This window comes from Carcharodon carcharias, chromosome 18, assembly GCF_017639515.1.
Source record: "Carcharodon carcharias isolate sCarCar2 chromosome 18, sCarCar2.pri, whole genome shotgun sequence".
Lineage (NCBI taxonomy): Eukaryota > Metazoa > Chordata > Chondrichthyes > Lamniformes > Lamnidae > Carcharodon > Carcharodon carcharias.
This window is the reverse complement of record NC_054484.1, coordinates 40,137,938-40,162,750: the sequence shown is the minus strand read 5'-3', so window position 1 is coordinate 40,162,750 and position 24,813 is coordinate 40,137,938. Positions and strand designations below refer to the sequence as shown.

At 45.2% G+C, this 24,813-nt stretch overlaps 1 protein-coding gene across 5 annotated transcripts in view; it reads left to right on the top strand.

Moving 5' to 3' along the window:
- LOC121290649 (TPA-induced transmembrane protein homolog) overlaps window positions 1–24,813 on the top strand; it is a 67,319-nt gene that overhangs the window by 5,340 nt on the left and 37,166 nt on the right. For all 5 annotated transcript variants that reach the window (XM_041211373.1, XM_041211374.1, XM_041211376.1 and 2 more), the window contains 2 exons: window positions 19,183–19,352; window positions 20,657–20,692. In XM_041211373.1, the coding sequence (XP_041067307.1) occupies window positions 19,183–19,352; window positions 20,657–20,692 (206 nt within the window). The remainder of the gene's footprint in view (window positions 1–19,182; window positions 19,353–20,656; window positions 20,693–24,813) is intronic.

The window sequence follows — 24,813 nt, the reverse complement described above, 5'->3', positions numbered from 1 at the left end:
AAGATTTTAATAAATCTATGAATATTGCATAGGATCCTATTACAAAGATCTACTGTAAGCTTTTAATACTTGAAAAGGGGGTGATTTTGGACTCGTTTTTTTTCTTGCTCTTGCTTTTTCCGTTAGAATGATATCCTACAGATGATGTTATTGGTCGTAATTTTATAAGAGCTATTGGCAAACAAATTTTGGTTTCAAATAATGGTTTCAGCTATGGTGGGGGTATAAAACTGGCAGTTGCCTATTAGCTGCCCAAGAAACACCATCCATTTTCCTTTTCATTAAAGTCGAAAGAAATAAAAATTGGCTATCATAAGGGACCATCACCATCCATCTTGCCAATGTTGAAAGTTTTGCTGAATGTTTTTTAAATGTTCTCCCATAGCCCATCCATCCGGTAGTTCTTGCTGATTTTCTCCGTTTACATCTCCTTTTCCATGCTGGAGATAAAGGTTTCACAAGTGGCACTAGCCCCCAATACCTTAGGTTAATGGTTATTTTTCAGTGTCAGTGAGCCATTCAATGTATGGGGCATGAAAGCAGAATCAAATCCTGCCTATGACCAACCATGTCTAAGAAAAGAATCCCTACATATATGCTTCAACAGGGTCACTGGCTCACAATTAGGAGTTGATATCTTTGCATTTTATTCTGATCACTGCATCTGAGGATAAGACACATTATAAAACTGCAAATCACCCTGATTAAGATTAGCCAGCTTAGCACAGACCATTATAGTAGAAAGCAAAATACTGTGGATGCTGGAGATCTGAAATAAAAACAGAAAATTCTGGAAATAGGCAGTATTTCAGGTAGCATCTGTTAAGAGTGAAACAGAGTAAATGTTTCAGGTCAATGGCCTTTCATCGGAACTGACGACCTGGTACTGATGAAAATTCATTAACCCAAAACATTAATGCTGTTTCTCTGTCGCTACGGATGCTGCCTGAACTGCTACATATTTTCATATAACTGCTGGAACTTTTGACCTCCTTGGTTTCTATGGTCACTGTGTCTTACTATGCTGTGCATTCAGAAATCTGAGGACATGGTCCTGAAGGGAAAAAGGAAGTTACATTCTTGTAAGCTGATAAATGTTCCGTTCACGAAATAGGGGATTTTTTTGACTGGTACTTATTCAGGCTTGGATCACAGTATTTAAGCAGAGTTAGCTAATTTTCATGTAATTCACACTGTGCTTAAGTCAACCAGAATATAAGTATTCTAAAAATATTTGTGCAGAACCATCGAAATTTAAGTACTGTAAAGTCATCTACCACAAAATGTGACAGTCTTAAAAATACATAACCCAATATTTGCATGGACTGAAACTTTGTCACAAGTTAAAAGGCATACAAATTTGTTGTATCAAAAAAGCATTATTCAGGTTTAGATTGAAAATGACTGACCTACCCTTTTTAGCGTTGAAACTGGTCCTGACTTTCAAAGCAGGATTGGATAGGTGGCAAGACAGACATTTTTCAGCAGTAATTCTGGAGGCAATAGCAAAGGGGGAGCAGATTCTGTCTTCACGGTCCACCAGTGGATCAGTACTCAGAAAATACTGGCAAAAAAAAAACAATTTTGCACTTGCTTGTTTACATAGACTTTTCACAGCTGGTGAGCAGAAAAAAAGCCTGTGGTTTGTAACTTTAAAACAGTTGTTTATACCATGGTTTGTCTGTTGGTACAGCACTGTAGAATCCAACCTACTATTTCAAAGAATTGAGTTTCAATCATCATTGTTTGGGCTACATTGCACAACAGTCTTGCAACAGAAAGGGAGCATAATGTCACTAATCAGATTAAAGTTACAGTAAAATGAAAACTAAAATAATAGAGAACTAAAAAGTGTATTAACTAGAGCAAACTTGTTGAATACATAATGACAGCAATGGCAACAAAACTACGCACAGATATTCCAGTCTCTAGATCGTCAGAGACCAGACCAGAAGTGCTGTGGGATCTATTGTAAGTCCCAATACACTGAGCCTGTGGGAATTGCCTGGGAAGTTTGAACTTTTCAATGGGCTGCTGCATTCCCTGCTCCCCAGGACCCTCTGAAGAAGTCCCTGACTCTGATTTAGTGTCGGAGACTTCAGACAGTTCCGACTTACTTACATGGATAGTTATCCACAAAATGTTAGCCAGAAAATTCCTAATCTAACTCCTGGCTAGCTATTCAGTTGTCCCTGTGACTACCCCACCTAGAACCCCCAACTGCAGCCCCCACCCCCCCCACTCCAAAGACCTGACCTGACTAGGCCTTGACCTACCAGCTCCCCCCTCCCCTGACCATCCAATTCCCAACACACCCGACCTGACTAGCTCCCACCACCTGATTACCCCGTCTCCCCACCACTGACTGCTCGACTCCCCCAACCTGGACTAGCCCCTACCCCCTGACTCCCCTTTACTCTTCCCCAACCCGACTTGACTAGCCCCTATCACCCGACTAGCCCCCTGACCCCATGACACCCCCACTCCCCCCAAACCCGACCTGACTAGCCCCCACTACCCAACTACCCCCATCCCCCGACCCGACCAACCCCCGACCTGACAACCCAAGTACCCCCACTGACCTACCCACTCACTCACCTACGCACCTCACCCATCTGCCACTCTCTGCCACACCCACCTGCCATTCTACCTATTTAACTCACCCACCCTTTCCACTTAGCAACTTACCTTATCCTACTACCCTTCCCGTTCTTTCATTCGCTAGCATTCATCCATCACCCATCACTGACGTTCACACTGGACATTCAAATTTACCTCGCGGCGGGCTAGTGCCATAAAAAGGGGTGGTTTTAGCTTCTGGCTGGTTCTCTTTGCTGGTCTCTGCAAGTATTCCTGTGCTGAGGGAGTTCTGTATCATGGATCAGAAGATGGAGCCTTTTCAATGTATCCAGGTAAATGGGTAGCTTTCTGTCTGATCAGCTTCGACACAGGGGTTCCGACTCTGATCGCAGGTCTTGGGCCATTATTGAATGGAAGACACTGTTAAAACAAAATTTAAAAAAAAAATGGAAAATAGGCCAAATTAAACTGAGAAAAGATATAAAGAAGAGGGAAGAATATGAGGAATAATTGAGATCTTTTCTGGTCTTTCTATACATTCCTAACCACCATCATAGTTTGAATAATTTGCAGTATATAATATAGTTAAGAGAAATACATCCCAGATTGCTTTCTGGAGGAGTAAACAAAGGATAAATAAAATAAATAAAGGAGCAGACAGTGAGTCATGCTCATACAGTTGGGAGAGGGGACTAAAAGTTTGGTTTACAATCTGTGTTTTGGGAAATGTTTTAAATGTGTGGACCGAGGTAGACATGCAGATGGATAGGAAGCAGTAGAGAGAATGAAATCCATCATCTCTTCACATTTGGTATTGAAGGTGGGGAAAGGAGGGCTGTGTAAAAGGGTTTTGAAAAAAAACTTTCTCCTTCAATTTGTAATCTCCTTCAGCCATAGATCCCCCATCCACACCCTTTGGTCCTCCAAGTCATGTCCTTGACCCCCAGGATAATCCTTAGAATAATAGAAGGATTTTACTGAGGAGCAGGAGATTAGAGTGCTGAGGGGAAAGAGAAGAGGGACTAAATGTCACCCATTTTAGTAGCACCTCTCCTCTGAGCTCTATCGGTAGCTGATTTTTTTTTTCTCCTGAAATTTTCTCCCTTAGTTTCCTTTCCAGATGCCTCTGGCTCCTTTCTCCATAATTCAGTAAAATTTAACATTTCAACTAAGTACAAGTTCATGGCTTTCCTGAACTCATTACTGAAACTACGCTTTCATTCATTTGCAATACCTGAGGCAAAAAGCCAAAAGCCCACAAAACCTGACCCATTTCCAATCCCTGATCTTGGACTCTTGCTGCATACCAACTGTCCTGGGAGATCTGTCCCTGGACAGACTGCTTCATTTTCAGCTGTTCCAGTCTTCACTGCTCCCCACCTCAAAATTCTCCCAGCAATTTTCAGCTTGCAACATTTTTTAGTACTTTCTGCCTAATTTTTGGGCAGTCCTTTGGCATGAGATTCCAGATTAACCTGTCATGTAGATCTTACCCTGCGAGGAAAGGTAGCTCCTAATTTGAATACTAGATGCTGGTATTGTGTTTTTTTTTCTCTGTTTTTATTTTATTCTATGGTTAAACATGTAATAAATGTGAGTTTTTCATACCCTCCTCTTTGGTGATAATCGTCATTTATATGTTGCCAGCTAACATCAGATAACTTGAAACAGGAAGCAGCAGAAGCCATAGGGTTTATCGCAGTGAGCCTAGATTTTCTGTCATTGGCCATCTGTTGCAGCCGTGTACTTTGGATGGTTGGTAGCAGAATATAAGTAAAAGTTCCATCCTGTCAGACCTCCCTTCCTTTGTGCTGCAGCACTGGGGGATGACGGTGCGGCTCGATCCGCAATGTACAAAACAACCACTTCCAACAAATGGGGGCTTCTTTTAAATATTTATTTAGGGGTGGGGATATCCTGAATGGTATTTCCTGACGTTTGGAGGTGCAGGCTTTTGCTTCTTAAGGACACCAATGTGAAAATGGGCATTTAGAATTGCTGGAAAATCAACTGTGGCAGCAACTGATTTGAACGTCATAGGTGAAGTGGAACGCTGCAGATTCACATTAAGCATTACTTGTTCCCTTGTATTCTTTTCCTCCTCAGAAGAAAGGAAAGAGAACCCACGGAGTGATCCCTGTTAGGTTAGGCTGCACAAAGAAATGGTTTTTGCTGACCTACGGAGCCCATACCAGCCACATTTAGAGAGGTAGCCAGAAATTCTTTGGCAGACATTTAATGCATATAGAGGCCCCTCTTCCTCAAAAGCTAGAATTGCAAATCAGATGGTGCAATTATGATATGTAAATGATTATAATGTTGGGATACCATGGGATGATTCCGATCAGAGTATGTCATGCTTTGAATAGCATTCTATGAAGCAGGGTGTGTCATACTCTGATTATTTGCATCCACCAAAATGACACTAATCATATCTACAGTCCCTGGCACAACTATGTGACCATCACAATGTGAAACTGTCTGTACTGGGTGAATCTAGCAGGAAACCAAATGAAGAGCTGTGCCATCTGCTGGAAAGGTACTTGCCACTGCCATGCAACATAGAGTTAGCACATCCGTCTCAGTAAACCAAAATTTTGCTGTAATTCCTTGCAGAATATTGACCTATTTGGATTTTTGGTTTGGGACAGCAGGGAGGACCATCCTCTTCGCTATTATCTCATACATCACTACTTCCAGTCATCACACTAGGGGTGCAAGGAGGGTGGGAAGCTCATGTGGAGAGTTCAGTGTGAAGATTGGGCCAATTAACTTGCTTAAACTTGTCATTTGGATATAAACTGTGCCATGGACAGAAAATTTAAGCTACAGTACTTTGATCAGTGGAGAACATACATTTGAAAAACTATCTGTAATCTTTACATACTAGTCTAAAAACATATTGCTAGAGTCAATAAAATAGTGAAGGCTAAAGCCTGTGTGCTGATCACCATCATCAGCAGTCAGTCTGTTTGTTCACCAGGGTGTTGTTAGCTTTCTCCATACCTGTATACCAATTGTAAACTTGTGTTGCACCCTGCCTAAAGTTTTATGAAATACACTTTTAATATTTATAACTGGCCAGTGTGAGTAAGGCAGGACTTGTCAGTGAAAATTTGTTACTGGCTATTGTAGTGTTAGGCAATAATGCTTTTCTCTGGCAAACATGGGGTGGGATTTTCCCCTCAGTGCACTGTTTGCAGTGGCGGGTGTGAAAATTGGTGTTTTTCCCACCGGCCACATTGGTGAGTTTTTGCGCTGTATCATCTGCTTCCCGCCTCATTAAATATGCGCGCACAGGAAACATGCCGGCTCGCCCGCCCTGCCACGAGCTCAATGCTTCCTCACTGCGGGTGCCATATTTAAAGTGCAGCCACACACAGCGCTCTCAATGTCTGCAGCCCAGGATTACTCTGCTTAAGGCATGGCCCCGAAAGCCACGAAGACAGCAGCCCCCAAATTCAGTGACGCCTTACTGAAACGCCTTTTGGAATCAGTTGAAGCCCACCATGATGTCCTCTACCACTGCTCTGGCCACAGGAGGTGCAGCAAGCTCATCAATCCAGCTTGGGAGGCAATGGCAGCAGTGGTCAGTGCCAAAGCTGCACAGAAGAGGTCAGGCACCCAGTGCAGAAAGAGGATGAATGATCACATCCGTGCCACCAGTTCAACCATCTCATCACTCTCAACTCACACACTCACAAGCCCAACACACATTGCTGGCCTCTCACTCACTGCTAGCTCAAGGGACATCACCAATCACTCTCATACACACCGTCACATCTCCATCTGGCCTCATCTCCTCTAGAGATCACATCCCATCCATGGCTCCCCTCGCCATCCACATATGCCAGGCATCCTTATCATCTGCCCTGGCATACGCCTTGCACACACAATCTCCGTCTGTCTTTATGCAGTACAAGACCATGCACAATCAATGGGAGAGGTCCCAGACTGGGAGTAGAGTGCTGGAACTCAAGGTCCGCACTCATTTGAAAACCAAGCCATGAGTTGGCTGGACATGCACCATGCCTGTGGCAGTGGTGAGTTTGGCGGCAAACACTCACGTCAGGATCCTGCACTGGCTCATCCCTCAAACAACCATACTAAGAGTGCATTGTCCTGTTTTAGAGTAACCTGCATGCACTAATTATCTCTACTTTCTTTCATAGGAACCTCAGCAAAGTACCCGACAGCCTCAACCAACCAGGCCCTTATCCCGAGCCCTGAACATATCTCAGATGAGGATCATGAGGACACCAAAGCAGAAGACCAGTCACAGCGCTCACCCACGCACTCAACCAGCACAGAGACATGCACCTCAATGGGACCTAGTTCTAGAGCAGGCTTGGGGCCACAATCTGGTGAGCACAGCACAGATTCTGGTCTACAGCAGGTGGAAGCAGGGACATACACGGTCGCCGGCACTCGTAGGACGGTTGGAGAACAGATTCTGCTGAGTCCAAGTCAGATGATGAGTCTCCTGACTTGGTCCTAATGCAGTTGGTGGAGCTGCAGTGACAATCACAGGAACATCAGGAAGGGATGTCAGCTGCAGTCATCAGATTGCAACAGATGACAGAGGAGTCCATCAGTGTTCGGGCTGAGGTGATAGCACTAGCATGCCAATGCACCGAAGTCAACATTGGGAGGATGGCAGCAGCCATGGAGACCTTGGTCCAGGACATCGGCCCTGCACTGGTGTGTGGGCTGAACTCCATCACTGTAGCCATTGGTGGCATCCATATCAGTGGCTACGCGAGAGGGGGCAGGACACCTTGATCTTACTCCAGGTGCCCCTTCTCCTTAATGAGTCAGCCAGGGGCCCTTGGACACCCATAGGGAGGAGCACCAGCAGATGGACACCCTGGGGCCAACCACGCAGGTGACTCCAGGAGTGTCCAGTTGCATCCTTTCCCTTATTCCTGTGATCCTATCACCTCCAGCTCCACAGGCCAAGATGGGGGTCTACCTGCCTCACAGCAGGACACCCAAAGCAGGCCAGGGTGCTCCAGGTATCGACCCTCTGGAGGACACTTGCCAAAGACATCACAGACAACAGGGCTTAGCACTCAGCAGGCTGCCTTCACCTCCACTGTGGATGTCAGGGATGCACCCAAAAGTGGCACTAGGTTTTTTTTTTTATTATTCATTCATGGGATGTTGATGGCTAGGCCAGCACTTATTGCCCATCCCTAATTGCCCTTGAGAAGATGGTGGTGAGCTGCCTTCTTGAACCGCTGCATCCCATGTGGTGTAGAAAGACCCAAAGTGCTATCAGGGAAGGAGTTCCAGGATTTTGCCTCAGTGTGCTTCGATATCAACACAACATGTGCCCCTTTTTCAGATCATTCTCGATATCAGTGCTGCTTCGACCTTAATGTTAAATCTGCTTGTGGATGGAAACTCATTCATATGCTTTGCAGGGCCATGTCATGCTTATTTTTGGCTGTGTAAGATTGAGGCAGGGGTGTTGTCCTAGCTTGTCTGCATTCTTGAAGGTTGAAGGAGAGATGTGATTTTCACACATGGAGAAGGGTCATATGCAGTGCAACTCCACGTGCTCTCTGTTATTCCGCAGGGTTTTCATGTTATGAGCCCGTACTCCGAGCTTGTGTGCGCTGCTGCCTGCCAACTGCTTTTCCGACTATCCAAGTGTACATCTGTTTAGTTCACTAACAAGTGGGAGCACCTTGTCACCTCAGGGTGCCGCAATTCTGCCCCGCTCAGCCACATATTGCTCTGATGCTCGAACCTACAACTTTGTTTCTCAACCTGTAATTGTCTGTATTGCAGCCACGAGGCTCTTGTCACAACGTTGGGATGCAACACTCGCCAAGACGTGTGATGTTAATTGCAAATGGTGATTTGTGGCAGCCAGTGGAGCCTTTGAGTATGTTCTGGATGTACACATCCTAGCTTTAGACAATGTTGAGGGGATCAATAGAATAGGAGCGAGGATATACTGAAGCTGAAGTCTGCTATTTGTGAGCAATGCTTGATCACCTTGAGGGCCTCGTGGTGTCTGAGCATTTTGGAGTTCGCAAGGGCCAGGGCTGGCTATTAAGGCACAATGTATTCTTAAAGAGGAGACATTTTAATATCTGGCATGCAAGTGGTTGAATGTTGTCATCTTCAGGTGATCTACATGCGTAGTAAGGTGAGAATAAAAGCTGGCCCGCATCCCCAACTGAGAGTGCTGGGTGTTAGTGTGAAAGAGAAGAAGGTGACACAGAGGATTGAGTCCTCTCTGATTAGATGCACATCTACGGAACGTCCTAAACAGCCTTGGCCCAAGTGTCACCTATCAGTTTTACCATCAAGGTTACACAGAATATGTTGTCCCGTTGCTGGAGATGGATCACCTTGAGGAGCTTTGTCAGATTGAAGGCATACAGCTACGAGCTTACTAAGCCCACCTCCTGGCTCTTGTAGGCTGCCACTGCGACTGGGATGTTGGGGATACGCTTGAAGAGGCAGCATCTTCTGATGTCTGATGCCAGGAGGCCTTCCTCCAGTTAGCACCTTATCTCAGCAAGGACACATGCTCCCAAGGCTTCATCATCCTTCAAAGGATCAGGACAATGTGAGCTTCATTGTACAGGATGCAGGCTGTACAGCATGCAGCAAGCCACAATGATCTATGAGACCCTCTGGGGAGTACTCTGGAGTGCTCCACCAGATCTCTTCAGGCATCAGAATCGCATCTTTAGAATCCCTGTGATGTGCTCCACCAATGCTTGGGTAGTGGCATGAGATTCATTGTACCTTCTCTCTGCAGGAGTCTGTGAATGTCGCATGATGTAGTCAGCCATATCCTTTATGGATACCCCTGGTCACCGAGGAGCCAACCCCAGATCCTGCGTGGTCCCTCGAAGATGTCTGGATCTGCGATCTACTCAAGATGTATGAGTTGTGGATGCTTCTGGGTATCTGGCACAAACCTTCTTATGTTGCAGACCAGCTGTATATTGAGGGAGTGGTAGCCTTTCTGGTTTATGTATTGCAGTTCCTGTTGCCAGGGAGCTTTTATAGCCACAAGTGCAGTCTATGGCACCTTGCTCCTGTGGGAATCCGGAAATCACTGCAAAGCCCAGTGCTCTTGCGTCCTGGCTTGCTTGATCTCTGTTGAAGTTGATATAATTGTGGACCTTGGCAAAAAGGGCGTCTGTGACCTCATGTATGCATTTGTGAGTGGACGCTTGAGAGGTCCTGAAGAGGTCTCCTGAGGAGCCCTGGAAAGAGCCACTGGTGTAGAAGTTCAGTGTGGCAGATATTTTCACAGCCAGTGGCAATGGATGTATTCCCCCCACCGAGTATCCACGATGCCAATTCCTGGAAAATGTGGCAAATGTGCGTCACCAGGTACCTGGATATGCAAAGGCATTGGTGACACTACCTCTTGCTGACCTGCAGATAAGACAGGCAAGTTCTGAACACCCTTGGTCTTGTGAGGTGCCTATGCATGATGTCTCTGTAAGCATCATTCTCTGCATCTGGAGGGGGTCCTGCTGCCCTTGGTCTTGAGGGTTTACTTCCTCCCTTTGGTGAGCCTGGTGCCTCCATCACAATCTCCTCCTTCTACTCTCCTGCCTGTATGCGATTATGCAGGCAGCAATAAATCCAGTCTTCATCTTCCTGATGGTCTCCTCTCTGCAGCATGTCAGACATGAGTCAGCATCAGTTTCCAAAGGTCCTCTCTCTGGTAATGACTCATCAGTGAAAGTGAATTCAAGGGCTTTGTTCCAGTTTCAGAAACTAATTGCCCAAATATCCAGGCCAGCACAGGATTAGTTTCAAGGTGTGCCTTCCCCCCCCAATCTCCTCCCCTATACATGTCCGACAACTATGAAATTGCTTTGGCCAGGTGCTTGGATGTGCTGCTTTCAGCCCCGGCGCTTGGGTCCTTGTTCACTGCACTCTAATACCCTAATACCACACACTTTGGAATACACATGAGGGAAATGTTGAGTCAGGAACTGAGGCTTCTCTTCTGTGAAGCTGCCAGCACAATGACGGTAACATGCATCTGAAGCTTGTCCAGTTCGCCCACTCGCTCTGGGAAATTTCCACACTGAACAAGGAGCTCAATTAGTGCCACTTTGTGGGATTAGTCTTGCATGAAAGCACATGATAGTGCAAGGAATCAGGAAAGTGAAGCTGTCACAGGCTCCTAACATGTACCAGCTGTGCATCTCTCCTCATTTGGGAATGCACAGTTCAGTTGGCTGTCCTTTTATTCGAGCCCCAGTGCAGCGCACTAGTTCTCCAACTGGTCCTCAGCAGCAGAGTATCTCTTCATTTTAATTTTGTACTGTAATGTTGCTGCAGGTTGGAAGATGGTGGTGCTGAGCTCTCACTACCAGACCAGTTTGGACTCTCCCTGTGGGAGTGTGGAAATCCCTCCCATCATCCTGAGGAGCTTAATGTTCAGGTTTCCCTCCATCCAGGAACCTTTCAACCCTTCCATCGTGATTGTGGTGAATACCCCTTTGTTACCCCCAGAACATGGTGAGGTAGATGTGCTATATCCCATCTGGTTCTCACCTCTCTCCATCTTGAGGCCACTTGCACAATTTGACATCTACCCACCCACCCCCCTGCCACCGCTGCCTCTTCTGACACCCTTGAATGCCTCCACAATACCTTTTTCCCATCTAAAGTCTGCAGATGCCTCCCCTGACTGAATGTGCTATCTGCAGCCCATCTGATGCCAGAAACCCCATGGACAAATGTGTGATGTTAGACAACGCCCTGCATGTAGCATTCTAGGCACGTCTGAGACTGGACTGACATGCCATCCCCACTGCCTGGACTGGCAGAAGGACAGTCTTTGCAAGCTCAACACTGAAGCACTTCTTCTCTCAAAGATCAGCCCATTTTGGCCCAAAGTCACTTTTGACATTCTGTAACCGACTCTCTCCCCATCTGACACTTCCCCACCACCCACCCCTCAGTCATGTGTCTAAGTGCAACTTTCCCCCCTTCACCAGTGAAGGCCTTGCCCTCCAGCACATTAAAAGCCAGCCCTGCTTTACCGCTGGTCTGGTAGGTAGAGGCTTGCTTCTGACACCCCATGGAAAGCAATGTTGTGCTGCCTGTGAAGCCTGGCACTGTGTCTGGGTTGCCGCAAGTGCTGTGTGATGCAAGGTAGGCGAATGAACGTGGAAGTCACAAGCAAAGTGCAGGTTGCCAGGTGCACGTCTCTTTTAAACCATTGTGAAACACGTCGGTCTAATTAAATGCCGACATGCCCTCTTCACTCAACGTGGGAGGATGATTCTGGCGAGCAGCCCTTATATTGAGATGCAAATGTATTAAAATTACATTCTCGATGTACCGCGGTCCGCCTTTGACGGCTGGAGTGGACGATCCCGGACTGCTTTTATAACGGCGGTAAACTGATTTTTTTGATCTCTCGATATTTTCCGCTCCTGCCTGTCATGGCACCCGCCGCATGCAGGAGTGCAAAATCCCAGCCATGGTTTCTTCCCTAGGAACCGCTATTTTAAGTCACCATCTGTGATCATTATCTTTGTTCCTCAGTCACCTTCTTATCTTAGTTTAACCAGCCTTCATATACACGATCACATTCCATTGTAATAACATTACATTGGTCTTTTGATTCAGAGACTTTGATGCAAAATTTGATGCATAGTGCCTGTTTTATGGATACTGTGACTGGCCTTAGAAATCCAAAATGGCATCGGTGGCATGTATGCACACCTTTTTGGTGCAAACTGCACCGTACACCATATTGACAAGGACGATAGTGCACACGCATGCAGTGGACATCTGGCAGAGTAGGCAGATGTTGACGCCATATGCTGATTTGATGCCCATGCTACCATTTTGGAGCTCAGTGCTCCAGCTAACATTGCCTGTTAATCACGCACAGCTGAACATGTACTCAGAAGCAGGAAGGACCGCTATTTTAAGGGATCATTAACTAATTTCAAGTCAGTTTTCTTTTATTCATTTATGGGATATGGGCATCACTGGGTAGTCCAGCATTTATTGACTATATCTAAATGCCCTTGAGAAGGTGGTGATGAGCCACTGTCATGAATACAACTGAGAGGCTTGCTAGCCCATTTCAAAGGGCAGTTAAGAATCAAGCAGATTGCTGTGGGTCTGGAGTAACATACAGGCCAGGCTAGTAGGGATTGCAAATTTTCTTTCCTAAAGGATATTAGTGAGTCAAATAGTTTTTTTATGTGGCTTACGCTGCTTCCAATAGTGCAGTAGTAAGCATTCCCCTTGGAATATAGCAAGACTGGTAGATTGAGCAGAGTGTACAGAGGGCAAGGAGGGGCTAATAGAAGAGGGAAAGGAGGACTGGGAATGGACGCTCAGCAGGAGATCCCATGATGTTCAGGGTGCTATCCATTGACAACATGGCTGACGACTCTGGTGTGCAACCCACAAACAAGTAGTAGGCATTATGCATACAATGAAAGCCATGCTGTCACACAAAATGTGATAGTGCACACCATTGGCTCAAACAATGCTTCTGCTGCATGGACCACTCTGGAGGAATCATGCAGTGCTCAGTAGAGTGAATGTCTACTATTAGCTGTACAATGTTACTATCATAAAGGCACAGCCTTTGCCACCAGCTATATGGCGAGCAACTGAAGAGCCAAAGGAGGAACAGAAGAAGGATGAAGAATAGATTAGGAGGAGAAGAAGAGAAAGAGGAAAGGAAGAGGCAACCTAGACAGCCCTTTGTGGCTGGGCTGTACGTGAATAACTCATCCAACTGCGATACTAGAAAAAAGAACCATAATTTCCCATTCACCAAGAGTCCAACACCTTCACTTCCCTATGTCACTGACTACTACAGTGTCCAACTGACCTCAATACAAAAATAAAAGCCAACACAAAATAAGCATTTCAAACCAGATTTATAAATCAAAGTATGCCATTTTGCATACAAATTTCAACTAATCACCCTCGTGCATTTCTTAGTTCCTGTCTTCTGTGTGCTTTTGCCTGTCCTAATTCTCCAATGCAGTATCACCCCAGTGGCTGCATATGGCTTTGGAGGATGCCAAGTAGCTCTTGACCTTGAAGGTCTGACCTAAGACAGCAGCAGTCTGGGCTGGCTGCCTGACAGGCAATAGCTAGGACACTGGCTGGGTGGAAGTGGTTGAGGGACGAATGCAGTATCCTGAGAGAGAAACTCTCCACAGAGCCATTACCACTCCCACGATATGGCACCTCAACGATCCTAGTAATTTGTTGGAGGACAGATTGCTGGACTGCTGTGAGACCCTGCAAACCCCTTTGAGCACTGGTAAGCATACAGCGTAGCAAGATGAGCTGGCATGGCAGAAAGCTGACTTTGCATGCAGCAGTCTGAGTTTCAAATGCAGCATTCAGAATTTGGATAGCTTTTGCTTGTGCCACAATGAAAGCTGAGACATCAGCCATTAGATGGTACATTAAGACTGGAGTTGGCCACCAGTCACCTGCTGGAAAGGTTGAGCTTCAAGCTCTGTGCAAAGTCCTGTGTGAAGTTGGAGCCTGGCTCTTTGACATTATGTGCAAGTTTTCTGGCAAACCTGCCAATACGCTAAGCATTTAATTGTGCATCTAAGTTTGCTGATGATACCAAGCTAAGTGGGAATGCAAGATGTGAGGAGGACACAAAGAGGCTGCAAAGAGACATGGAAAGGTTAAGTGAGGGGGGGCAACAGGGTGGCAGGTGGAGTGTTATGTGGGGAAGTATGATGTTATTCACTTAGATATTAAGAATAGAAAAGCAGGTCATTTTTTAGAAGGCATGAAGCTTGTAAATGTTGATGTTCCGAGGTATTTGCATCTACTCATGCAAGGAACACAAAGTTAGCATGCAGGTACAGCATGCAATTAGGAAAGCAAATGGCATGTTGGCCTTTATTGCAGTATTGGAGTACAAGAATAAGGAAGTCTTAACAATTGTACAGGGCTTTGGTAAGATCACACCTGGAGTACTGTGCGCAGTTTTGGTTTCCATATTTATGAAGGTATGGTTGCTTTGAAGACAGTACAGCAAGGGTTCACTTGATTGATTCCTGGGATGAGGGGTTGTCCTATTATGAAAGGCTGAGTAAATTGGGTCTACATTCTCTGGAGTTTAGAAGAATGAGAGGTGATTTCATTGAAATATACAAGAGTCTGAAGCAGCTTGACAATTTAAAAAATTCTTTCATGGGATACGAGCAAGGCCAGCATTTTGTTGCCCATTTCTAATTGCCCTTGAGAAGGTGGTGGTGAACTTCCTTCTTGAACCATTGAAGTCAATCTAGTGTTGGTGCACCCAGACTGCTGTTAGGAAGGGAGTTCCAGGTTTTTGATTCAGAGACAGTGAAGGAACAGTGATATGATTCCAAGTTAGGATGGTGTGTGGCTTGGAGGATAACTTGCAGATGGTGGTGTTCCGATGTATCTACTTCTCTCATCCTTCTAAGTTGTAGAGGTTGTGGATTTGGAAAGTTCTGTTAAAGAAGGCTTACAAGTTGCTGCAGTGCACCTTGTATATGGTACACACCACTGCTACTATGCATCAGTGGTGGAGGGAATTAACGTTTAAGGTAGTATGTGGAGTGCCAGTCAAGTGGTCTGCTTTGTCCTGGATGGTGTCAAGCTTCTTGAGTTTTGTTGGAGCTACACTCATCCAGCCAGTGAACAATATTCCATCACACTCTTGACTTGCGCCTTGTAGATGGCTGTTGAGATCTTTGCCATTTTGGCATCGAACTTTGGTCTGCTTATCTGCATATTTGCTCCAAAATGTTATGTAATCCTATTAAAACCAGAAAGAAACACTAAGAAGCATCTTATGAATAAAACAGGTTAGGGCAAATCTTACCTACAATCTTAATATTATTTTAATCCTCAAAATAGGTAATTGGAGCACGATCAGTCATCCAACAGAAATTGACTCCAAAGCATGCTAGCTGTCTGCATTGGCCATTTCCTGCTCAAACCTCCACTCAAATTCAATTGCAGGCTGCCAAACCTAAATTGTTCCAAGAACCAGTGCAGTCAGGCAATTTTTTGGAATGTAATTATTTGTTTATTTCAAAATATTCCTTGATATCTTTAAGAGCTGTAACCTGGCGCAGTTTTAATAATAAGGCTGAAAATGGATTTATCACAAAAATTAAGCTTTTTTACTAAGTGCATTGTCCACCACCTGTGAGCAACCTGATTATAAATGATTGAAATGACTTCTAAAAGCTACACAGAACCATTTACTAGGTTCGTTGGTGAACAGTCAGATTTTTAGTAAATTAAATTGTTTTTAAATGTTGAAAAGTTTTTGAAAGGTTCCTTTGTGCTGTCACTATTGCACGATGGGTAAGTTAATCTTAAAAGCTTACGAGAAGGGCTGCAAACAGGTTCAATTAGCAGATAAAAGGAGTAACTCACCTCCTGATTCCCCAAACCCTGTCCACCATCTACAAGGCACAAGTCAGGAGTGTGATGGAATACTCTCCACTTGCCTGGGTGAGTGCAGGTCCAATAAAAGTCAAGAAGTTCAATGCCATGCAGGAATAAGCAGCCCGCTTGATTGGCACCCCATCCACCACCTTAAACATTCACTCCCTCCACCACCGATGTACCTTGGAAGCAGTGTATACCATCTACAAGATGCGCTGCATCAAGGCTTCTTTGACAGCACCTTCCATTGAAGGTTTGATACACAAAAACACAAGAATTGAGAGCAGGGATAGGCCATTCAGCACCATTCGAGCCATGGCTGAACAGATTGTGGCCTCAACTCCACTTTTTTGCCTGCCCCCTACAATCCTTGACTCTCTTATCGATCAAAAATCTAATTCAGCCTTGAATATATTCAATGATACAGCCTCTACTGCTCTCTGGGGAAAAGAATTCCATAGCCTAACGACCCTCTGAGAAAACAAATTTCTTCTTTTCTTCTCATCTCAGTCCTAAATGGGAGACCCATAATTTTTAAACTGTATCCCCTAGTTCTAGACCCTCCCACAACGGGAAACATCATCTCTGCATCCACCCGAAGTCCCCTCAGGGTCTTATACACCTCTCATTCTTCTAAACTTTAATGGGTATAGGCCCAACCTGCTCAACTTTTCTTCATAAGCTAACCCATTCATCCCAGGAATCAGTAAAGTGAACCTTCTCTGAACAGCTTCTACTGCAATTATATCCTTTCTTAAGTAAGGAGACCACAACTGTACACAATACTCCAGATATAGGATCACTAAGGCACTGTACAGCTGTAGTAAAACTTCCTTACTTTGATATAAGATTCCCTTTGCAATAAACACCAACATTCCATCTACCTTCATAACCATTTGTTGTACCTGCATGCGAACCTTTTGTGATTCACGGAGAAGGACACCCAGATCACCCTGCACCTCAGAGTTCTGCACTCTCTCTCCATTTAAATAATATGCTGCTTTTCTATTCTTCTTGAGAGGTGCACAAGATTATGACAGGTTTAAATAAGATAAACAATGGAAACTGTTTCCATGAGCTGATGGTACTGGACTAGGGAACGCAGATTTAAGGTTTTGGGAAAGTGATTCAGGGACGATGTGAGGAAGAACCTATTTTGAGGTGGAATTCACTGCCTATAAGGTTAATAGAAAGGGGATGATGAATGATTTCATAAGGAAATCTGATTGGCACTTGAGGGAAATAAAGGGTTTTGGGGATAGAACGGGGGAATGGAACTCTACAGATAGCCGGCATATACCTGTTGGGCCAAATAGCACCTAACTGTGCTGTAATGACTCTATGACCTCATCATCACCTCTTCCAGCTCAGACTAATCTTAAATTCATTTACACAGCGTGAGAGATATACCCAACACTGCAGAGCACAATAAAACCCAGATATACCAACACAAATTTCAGACAAGTAACTAAAATACATCAGCAAATCTGCAATTTAACAAGTCCCACTACAGTGCTGCACTGCCTGCAGGACAGTACTGAGGAGGACGGCACTGTTAGAAGGTCAGTTCTGAGGATGCACTGCAGTGACAGAGGGTCAATAAGGAGGGGGTGCTACATTGTTGGAGGGGAAGTACTGAGGGCATGCTGCAAAGGGGCAGTAGCGAGGGAGTGCTGCACTGTCAGAGGAGCAGTACTGAGGAGGACTGCACTCTCAGTTGGCAAGCACTGAGGGTGCACTATGTTATCGAAGGTTCAATAGAGAGGATAAGCTTCGCTGTTGGAATGTCAGTACTGATAGATTGTTGCACTGTGTTAGGTTCAGTGCTGCATTCAGCATCATGATCCTTGCATCTGTTTTCAGGGGCTATCATATTTAGTCCTCAAGCTATTAATAAGCAGCTATGGTGCAGTTTACTAGTTTTACTTCTGTTTAAGCATTTTTCCTTTTTTAATCTTCCAACTTTACTTTTCACACTTCTGCCCTTTGTTGCACTGTTTTAAATTTTATGTTATAACTTGAAAATTTTATACAATAGTTACTTCCACAATTTCAATTCCACTTAATGGGACAGTGGCATTTGTGACTGATCCAAGATGAACAATTCTGACAGATGGATAAGTTGTCAGTAAACCTGATCTGCATATTTCGATAACTATAACTGCCAGGTTAAATTAGTTCGATAATTGACAGGACTCCAATTAGGTGCCACATTTCTCATTTTTGCTAGCATTCATGTCATGGATTGGACAGTGGTGTTCTGATATTAAATGCTTCCATGAATTCCTTTCTGCTTAGTCTTGCAAGATGCAGAGCATGCTACTTAGCCCACAGTTGTGCAAGTTGGATGTTTACAACTTCCTCAGAGACCTCAGCTGAAATAGTGCATGTTATTATTGGAGTTGCCAACGAATAATGATTAACTTCTTTGCTTAGTTCCAGCATATAGAATTCTAATATTATCCTTTCGTTTTAAAGAACGTTATATTGTGTGTTTTAGAATTGCCAATTTTCCTACAATTACCTTCTTTGAAGACATGATCTCACCCTTGCCATTACAAATTAAGTGACCATTCGTTTCCTAAGCTGAAAGATATCCATTATAAACTGGTTCTTAAATTCCTAATATCATGCCACTGTATTAGTCACTTATTTTAGCTCTAAATGTCATCAAATCATTCTTCCCCTCCTTCCTCTCTTGAAGCCACCGGGCCACAGTTCCATTGAGCAAACTCCCTACAGTGTCTTTTCCAAGCAGCCACTATTGATGTGCTTATTTGATAGTGAGCATTCACAGACTGTTTTTCCATAGGAGAATCAGAGTTGAGTCTGATTCAGTCCTCACCTGATGTACACATGTGCACTACCAGTTAGGAATTGTTGATGGCAATCTGAAGCTGGAACCCTGGTTAATCTTCCCTTTTAAACCCAGGTCAGTCCCTGCTATTACTCTAGCTGAAATCAGCTGACTCAGACCAAAGATTCTGGTTGAGAACTGTGGTTCAGCTACTCACTCTGTAAATTGAATGAGCTGAGAGATGCTAATCAGTCACTAGTCTGTCAAATCATTCACTACAAACTACATTTTTTTAAGGTTTGCAATAGATAATTTTGATTAATGAAGGGGAACTTAACTGATTTTCTTTCTGATATTGTTATTTTTATTTACAGCAATGGTACTGCCTATTTCTGGCTGCAATTTGCAATGCCAGAAGAACATGACCTTTTGATTAAATATACACTAAGTGCAGAAGTGTTGTTAAATGTATTACGACAGCATCTCTATACTGACAGAACGGGAGAGAATATCGAAGTTGAACCATCTTCAATCGCACTAAAATGTAAGGACTTCATTTATATACTGTATAAATCCAGCCAAAGATAACAGAAGAAAACTTATATTGTTGATTACTTTAACACTAAACCAAGCTGGTAAACTATGTTGTAAGATTGTGGTTTAGTGTTTAACATTTACCTTTGCACTATAGGAATAAATGTGGCTTCCAAAAATGCTGCTAAAGTATTGTAACTTTGTATGTCTCTTTAAGGTGTAATAATGCACATTGCTCAGTTAAATTTGTGGTCATACTTTTGGATGCTGTGACAGAGTCTGTAAAGTCTTTCCAGATAAATGAGATAAGATCACAGAATCACAGAATTGTTACGGCGCAGAAGGAGGCCATTCGGCCCAATTGTGTCTTCTCCACCTCTCCAAATGAACATTATGACTTAGTGCCATTCTCCTGCCTTTTCCCTGTACCCTTCCACATTGTTTGTATTCAAATAATCATCCAATACCCTCTTGAATGCCTCAATTGAACTTGCCTCCACCACAGTTCCAGACAGTGTATTCCAGACTCAAACTACTCGCTGAGCGAAAAAGTTTTTTCTCACATCACATTTGCTTTTTTGACAAATCCCTTCAAATCTGTGCCTTCTCATTCTCAATCATTTTACGAGCAGGAACAGTTTCTTCCTATCTATTTCACCCAGTCCCCTCATAATATTGAACACCCCTATCAAATCTCCTCTTAGCCTTCTCCTCTCCAAGAAGAACAGTCCCAACCTCTCCAATCTATTTTCATAACTGAAGTTTCTCATCCCTGGAACCATTCTTGCAAACCTCTTCTGCACACTCTCCAATGCGTTCACATCCTTCCTACAGTGTGGTGCCCAGAACTGTACACAATACTCCAGCTGAGATCCAACTAGTGTCTTATGTAAGCTCCTCCTTGTTCTTGTGCTCTATGCCACTAGATAGGCCAAATAATCTTCACTTTCGTCTACCTTGTGAAGCAAGGACTTGTGAATTAAAAGAAGACATTATCCTAACCTAGTATAGCTTGTGCTATCCTTTATAAAAGTAAGAATGGCCAGCACTAAAAGCATTATTTATAATCATAGAGCCATAAACTATGAACATAGCTTAACAGTAAATTTTGCCACAATCATGGCAAATTATTTAGGTTAACTTTAGTAATTTACGCACATTTGTATTTTGTTATTGATTATTCTGTTTAACCATAAATTCCTTTCCTTGGTCTCTCTATAGAGATGGAAATGAGGGGTCATTTGGTAATGCTTCAAAGTGAAAGTGCCCTATCTTTTAAATTATTGACTGAGTTTATTTTGGGTCTTTTTACAGTTGCTAAAGCAGGATATGTTCAAAGCTTGAAAACTGGTGAGTAGCTCAAGTGTGGAGGTAGGATACCAGTATTCAGGGGAGGAATCATTGGAATGTAAAGTTGGGTAGAACAGAAGATGTCAGTTTAAAATAATAATTGCATTTATATCACACTTCTCATTTTAAAATGCCTTAAAGCATATTGAATTACTGATTTTGAAGTGAAGTGATTATAATGCAGGGAGTTGCTTCACACAATTAAGATAATTGTTTAAAGAAAAGATATGGGGAACATTAGAATTTTTATGCAGTGAGTTACTATAATCTAGAGTGCATTGCCTAAATGGTAGTGGAAGGTGATTCAATCATAACACTGAATGGGAATTGGATGTGTACCAGAATAAGAAAAAGTTTCAGCACTGAGGAAATCAAGAAAGCAGGAAATTGGGACTAAGAAGAAAGAGCACAGACATTGTGGGCTAATGGCCTCCTTTTGTACTGTAAGCCAGTTCTATAAGGTGAACTTTAATCTAGAGGAGTATTTGGGTTTCGGTGCAAGTGGGGGTTGGGGCGGTGGCGGGGGGGATTGAAACTGGCAAGCGTCCCGACGTCATCGTGCATCACGCGATATTTTGCTCAGCGGGCACAAGCAAGTGCTGGAGCAACGCCTGCCATCAATTAACAGGCCATTAAAAAGCCAATTGCCAGCAATTTTCCGTTGCCTGTGTGATTTTGTGCTCGTCGCACGGGGCAAAACAGACAGGCGGGCAGCCCACAATTTCAAAAACCTCATCCCAAAGGCGGGATAAAAAGGGTCAGCAGTATTGCCAGTGTGAGTAGTGAGGTTTTTGGCACATAGCTTGCTGCTGGTGACTTATTGGTACTTGGCAGCTTTATCTCTGTTTAGGGCTTTATTCTTAGTATTTCCAGGCTTCATTTCAGGATTTATTAGTGTCTGCAAGGCCCCTGGGGTATATCGCCTTCCATTACTCTGGTAATGGTGATTGTGGTCTTGAGGAGGCCAGGTGTCTCAATGCAGCTTCCAGGGGAGCAACCTGTGAGAGGAGAGGCGAAGGCACAAGGGGCACAGGGCCAGCAGAAATTCCAAGATGGAAGGGGCCGCAGAAGATGCTACTATCCTGCTGCCAGGTTTTACGGGCAGCAATGCAACTACCTCCACATGTCCAAGGTGCAGTGCTGAAGGAAGCTTCGCCTCTCCAGAGAGACCTCCATTTGTCAGATGATTGGGTCTAAGATCAGCTCTGATTGTGTGGGTGGACCTCCCATGCCAGTGGCTCTGAAGGTCACAGTGGCCCTCAACTGCCAACTGCTATGCCTCCGGCTCTTTCCAGGTGTCAATGGGGGATTTGTGTGGAGTCTCCCGATCAGCAGTCCACAGTTGCACCAAGCTGGTGACTGAAGCTCTGTTCAGGCAGGTAATGACCTTTATTCTTTGCCATACGGACAAGGCCAGCCAGGCTGAGCGAGCCAGAGACTTTGCAGCGATTGCTGGATTCCCCCACATCCAGGGTGCAATAGTCTGCACATATGTGGTGATCAAGGCTCCAGCGGGTCGGCCGGGGGCCTTCATCATTCCGTGAATGTCCAGATAGTGTGCCCACAGGATGCAGATTCTGCAAGTCTGTGCAAGGTACTCTGGCAACTCCCACGACGCTTACATCCTGAGACACTCCAGGTGCCGAGGATCTTCAGTGCTCCAGCCCGGCTGGATGGATGGCTGCTGGGTGACAAGGCTATCTGTTGAAGAGGTGGCTTATGACGCCCCTCCGCCATCCAATAACAGAGGCAGAGCAGTGTTACAATACGAGTCATGCCTCCACAAGGGCAGTGGTAGAGAGGACCATAGGTTTTCTCAAGATGTGCTTCCGATGCCTGGACCATTCAGGGGGAGCACTACAATCTGGCACTGGTGAGGGGGCACCCAGTGGGGGAAGAGGATCTTGATGCAGCTGCACAAGCCACAAATGATGATTCCAGCAGTGATTCAGAAGTGGAGGATGGCGAGTAGAATGCTGAGGGCATGGACGTAGACCTCGGTAACCTGCAGGGAGGCCGGGATGCCTTGATCTAACGCTCCTTCCGCCAGGCTGCCAAAGATCAGCTTCAGCCGTATGCCAGGGCTACTGCCTCCTTCCCTGATGCCTGAAAGGATCTTTTCATTTGAACACAAAGAACCTCAGTACCTGTGCAATAAAGCTCAGAGCCACCTACATCCAGCATTACACACTGACGTTCCGCATACCAATTAAATAAAAAGGTAAAGCATGCTTAGGCCATGCCGACAAAAACACAATTTATCTCATTTTGAAAGTTCAATAATATTTACATAATCGTTCCTGGTCTTCAACCCCAGACCAGTATACATAAAGGAACATAAAATCACCTGTGACTTGTCGCTCATGGTGCCTTTAACTTATGTTTATGGGTTACATCTTAGTGCCCCACCCCCGCCTCACTGGCACCAGCATTGAGGCAGCCTGCTGACTCTGCTGTCTTGTTGGCCTTGATGACCTTGGCTGTCGTCTTCTGCCCGTGGAGCCTGTGCTGGCCCAGCCTGGAAGGGAGCAGCCAGTGCCATAGCTGGCATCTCCCCAGTTGCTGCAACCTCATCAGATGCCATGGTCACTATCAGAGGAGCTGCTGCCATCATCCAGAGCACCCTGAGAGGAGCCCACAGAGATGACAAGCAGCTCATGCACCAATGTGAGGTCACTGTGGACTTCGCTGCTCATCATAGATGAACGGGCACCTAGCTGGGATACTGGGTGCCGCATCCATCTCCCACATGGACACTGATCACCTGAGGTCAGTGCCTGTGTGAGGGCTTGCAGGTCCGAGTGCAACCCCAGGAATCCCTGATTCTGTCCTTGGAGCTGCCTTTCCATGAGAGTTGCCACTCTCTCCATGGAGGAGGCAGTGCACTCGGCCATGACGGTCAACGCAGTGCTGATGCTCCCTATGGATGCCTCCATTACAGAGACCATGGCACGCAGACCCTCATGGATCTCCGCCAGGTCCTCCCACACATCTCACTGGATATCCATCATTTGCCACCTAATGGACGACTCCAGAGGCTCATCAGCCTTTGACTCAGCATCGTCCTGGTGCCCAGCTGTACTCCAACTGCAGGCGCCCTGGGCACTCTCTGCCTTCGCCTGCACCTCAAGCGAATGTGAAGTGCCCTCACCAATGCGCGCTGAGATACTAGCCACTGACCTAATGCCCACTGAGGTGCTGGTATCTGCACTGGTGCCTGCTTCAGAGAGCAGGTGTGAAGCAGGTGCAGCTGAAGCCCGGTGGTCCTCCGGTGTCAGGCCCTTTGGGGTCCAGAGAGCGCATGCCTGCTGGTGAGTCTAAAAGGGAGAACAGGGACATGTCATTAGTTAAAGTCATCACACTGTCACTGTGCATGCCAGGCGCCCTGGTGAGACCATGGAGATCTGCATCATGGTGCCCACATCTTTCAATGATCAATGGGGACTCCAGGTTTGAGGCTCACATCAATGAACAGACTACACTAGAATGGTTGCACAAACCTAAAATCTCACCTCTGTGCATTGCACTCTTACCTTCGTCTGGCACCCCTGCCTCTCCACGACCGGTTGCATGTGAATTGTGTCAGCTCTCGAGCTTCAGGGCATCTTCCTTGTACTTGGAAAGAATTAAGAGGCTAATGGGGCCTCTGCCAGTCTACAACCCTTCAATATTATGGTGGGCAGTCTTCTCCTGAAACAACAGAGGAGCATTGATTAGTCCACTCTGTACATGTAGCACCATTGCAGCCTGACCAACCCCAGCTGAGGAGCACCTGGCAGGGCACATCCGAGTCGTGGGCCTCGAGCTGCAAGGCACCAGTCCAAGCAGCCAAGCCTCAGCCCCTTGGCCAGCTCCAGCGTCATTGACAGTTGGCACTCAGACTCTAGCATCCCTGAGGTCCATGGGGGGATGGCCACACCTTAACACTTCTGCACACTGACCGATGCCAACATGGGACTCAGCCTTCCTGAGTACAGCAGGTCATTGAAGTGCTTCTGCTTCTAGCCCGCCCGCCATGCCCGCCCGACGACCTCAAAATTCAGCCCTAAGAGTTTACTTTCTACTTCAGAAGTGCTTCAGCTCATTTTAATTTGTCAAAAACATTGTATTAATGCAAGTTT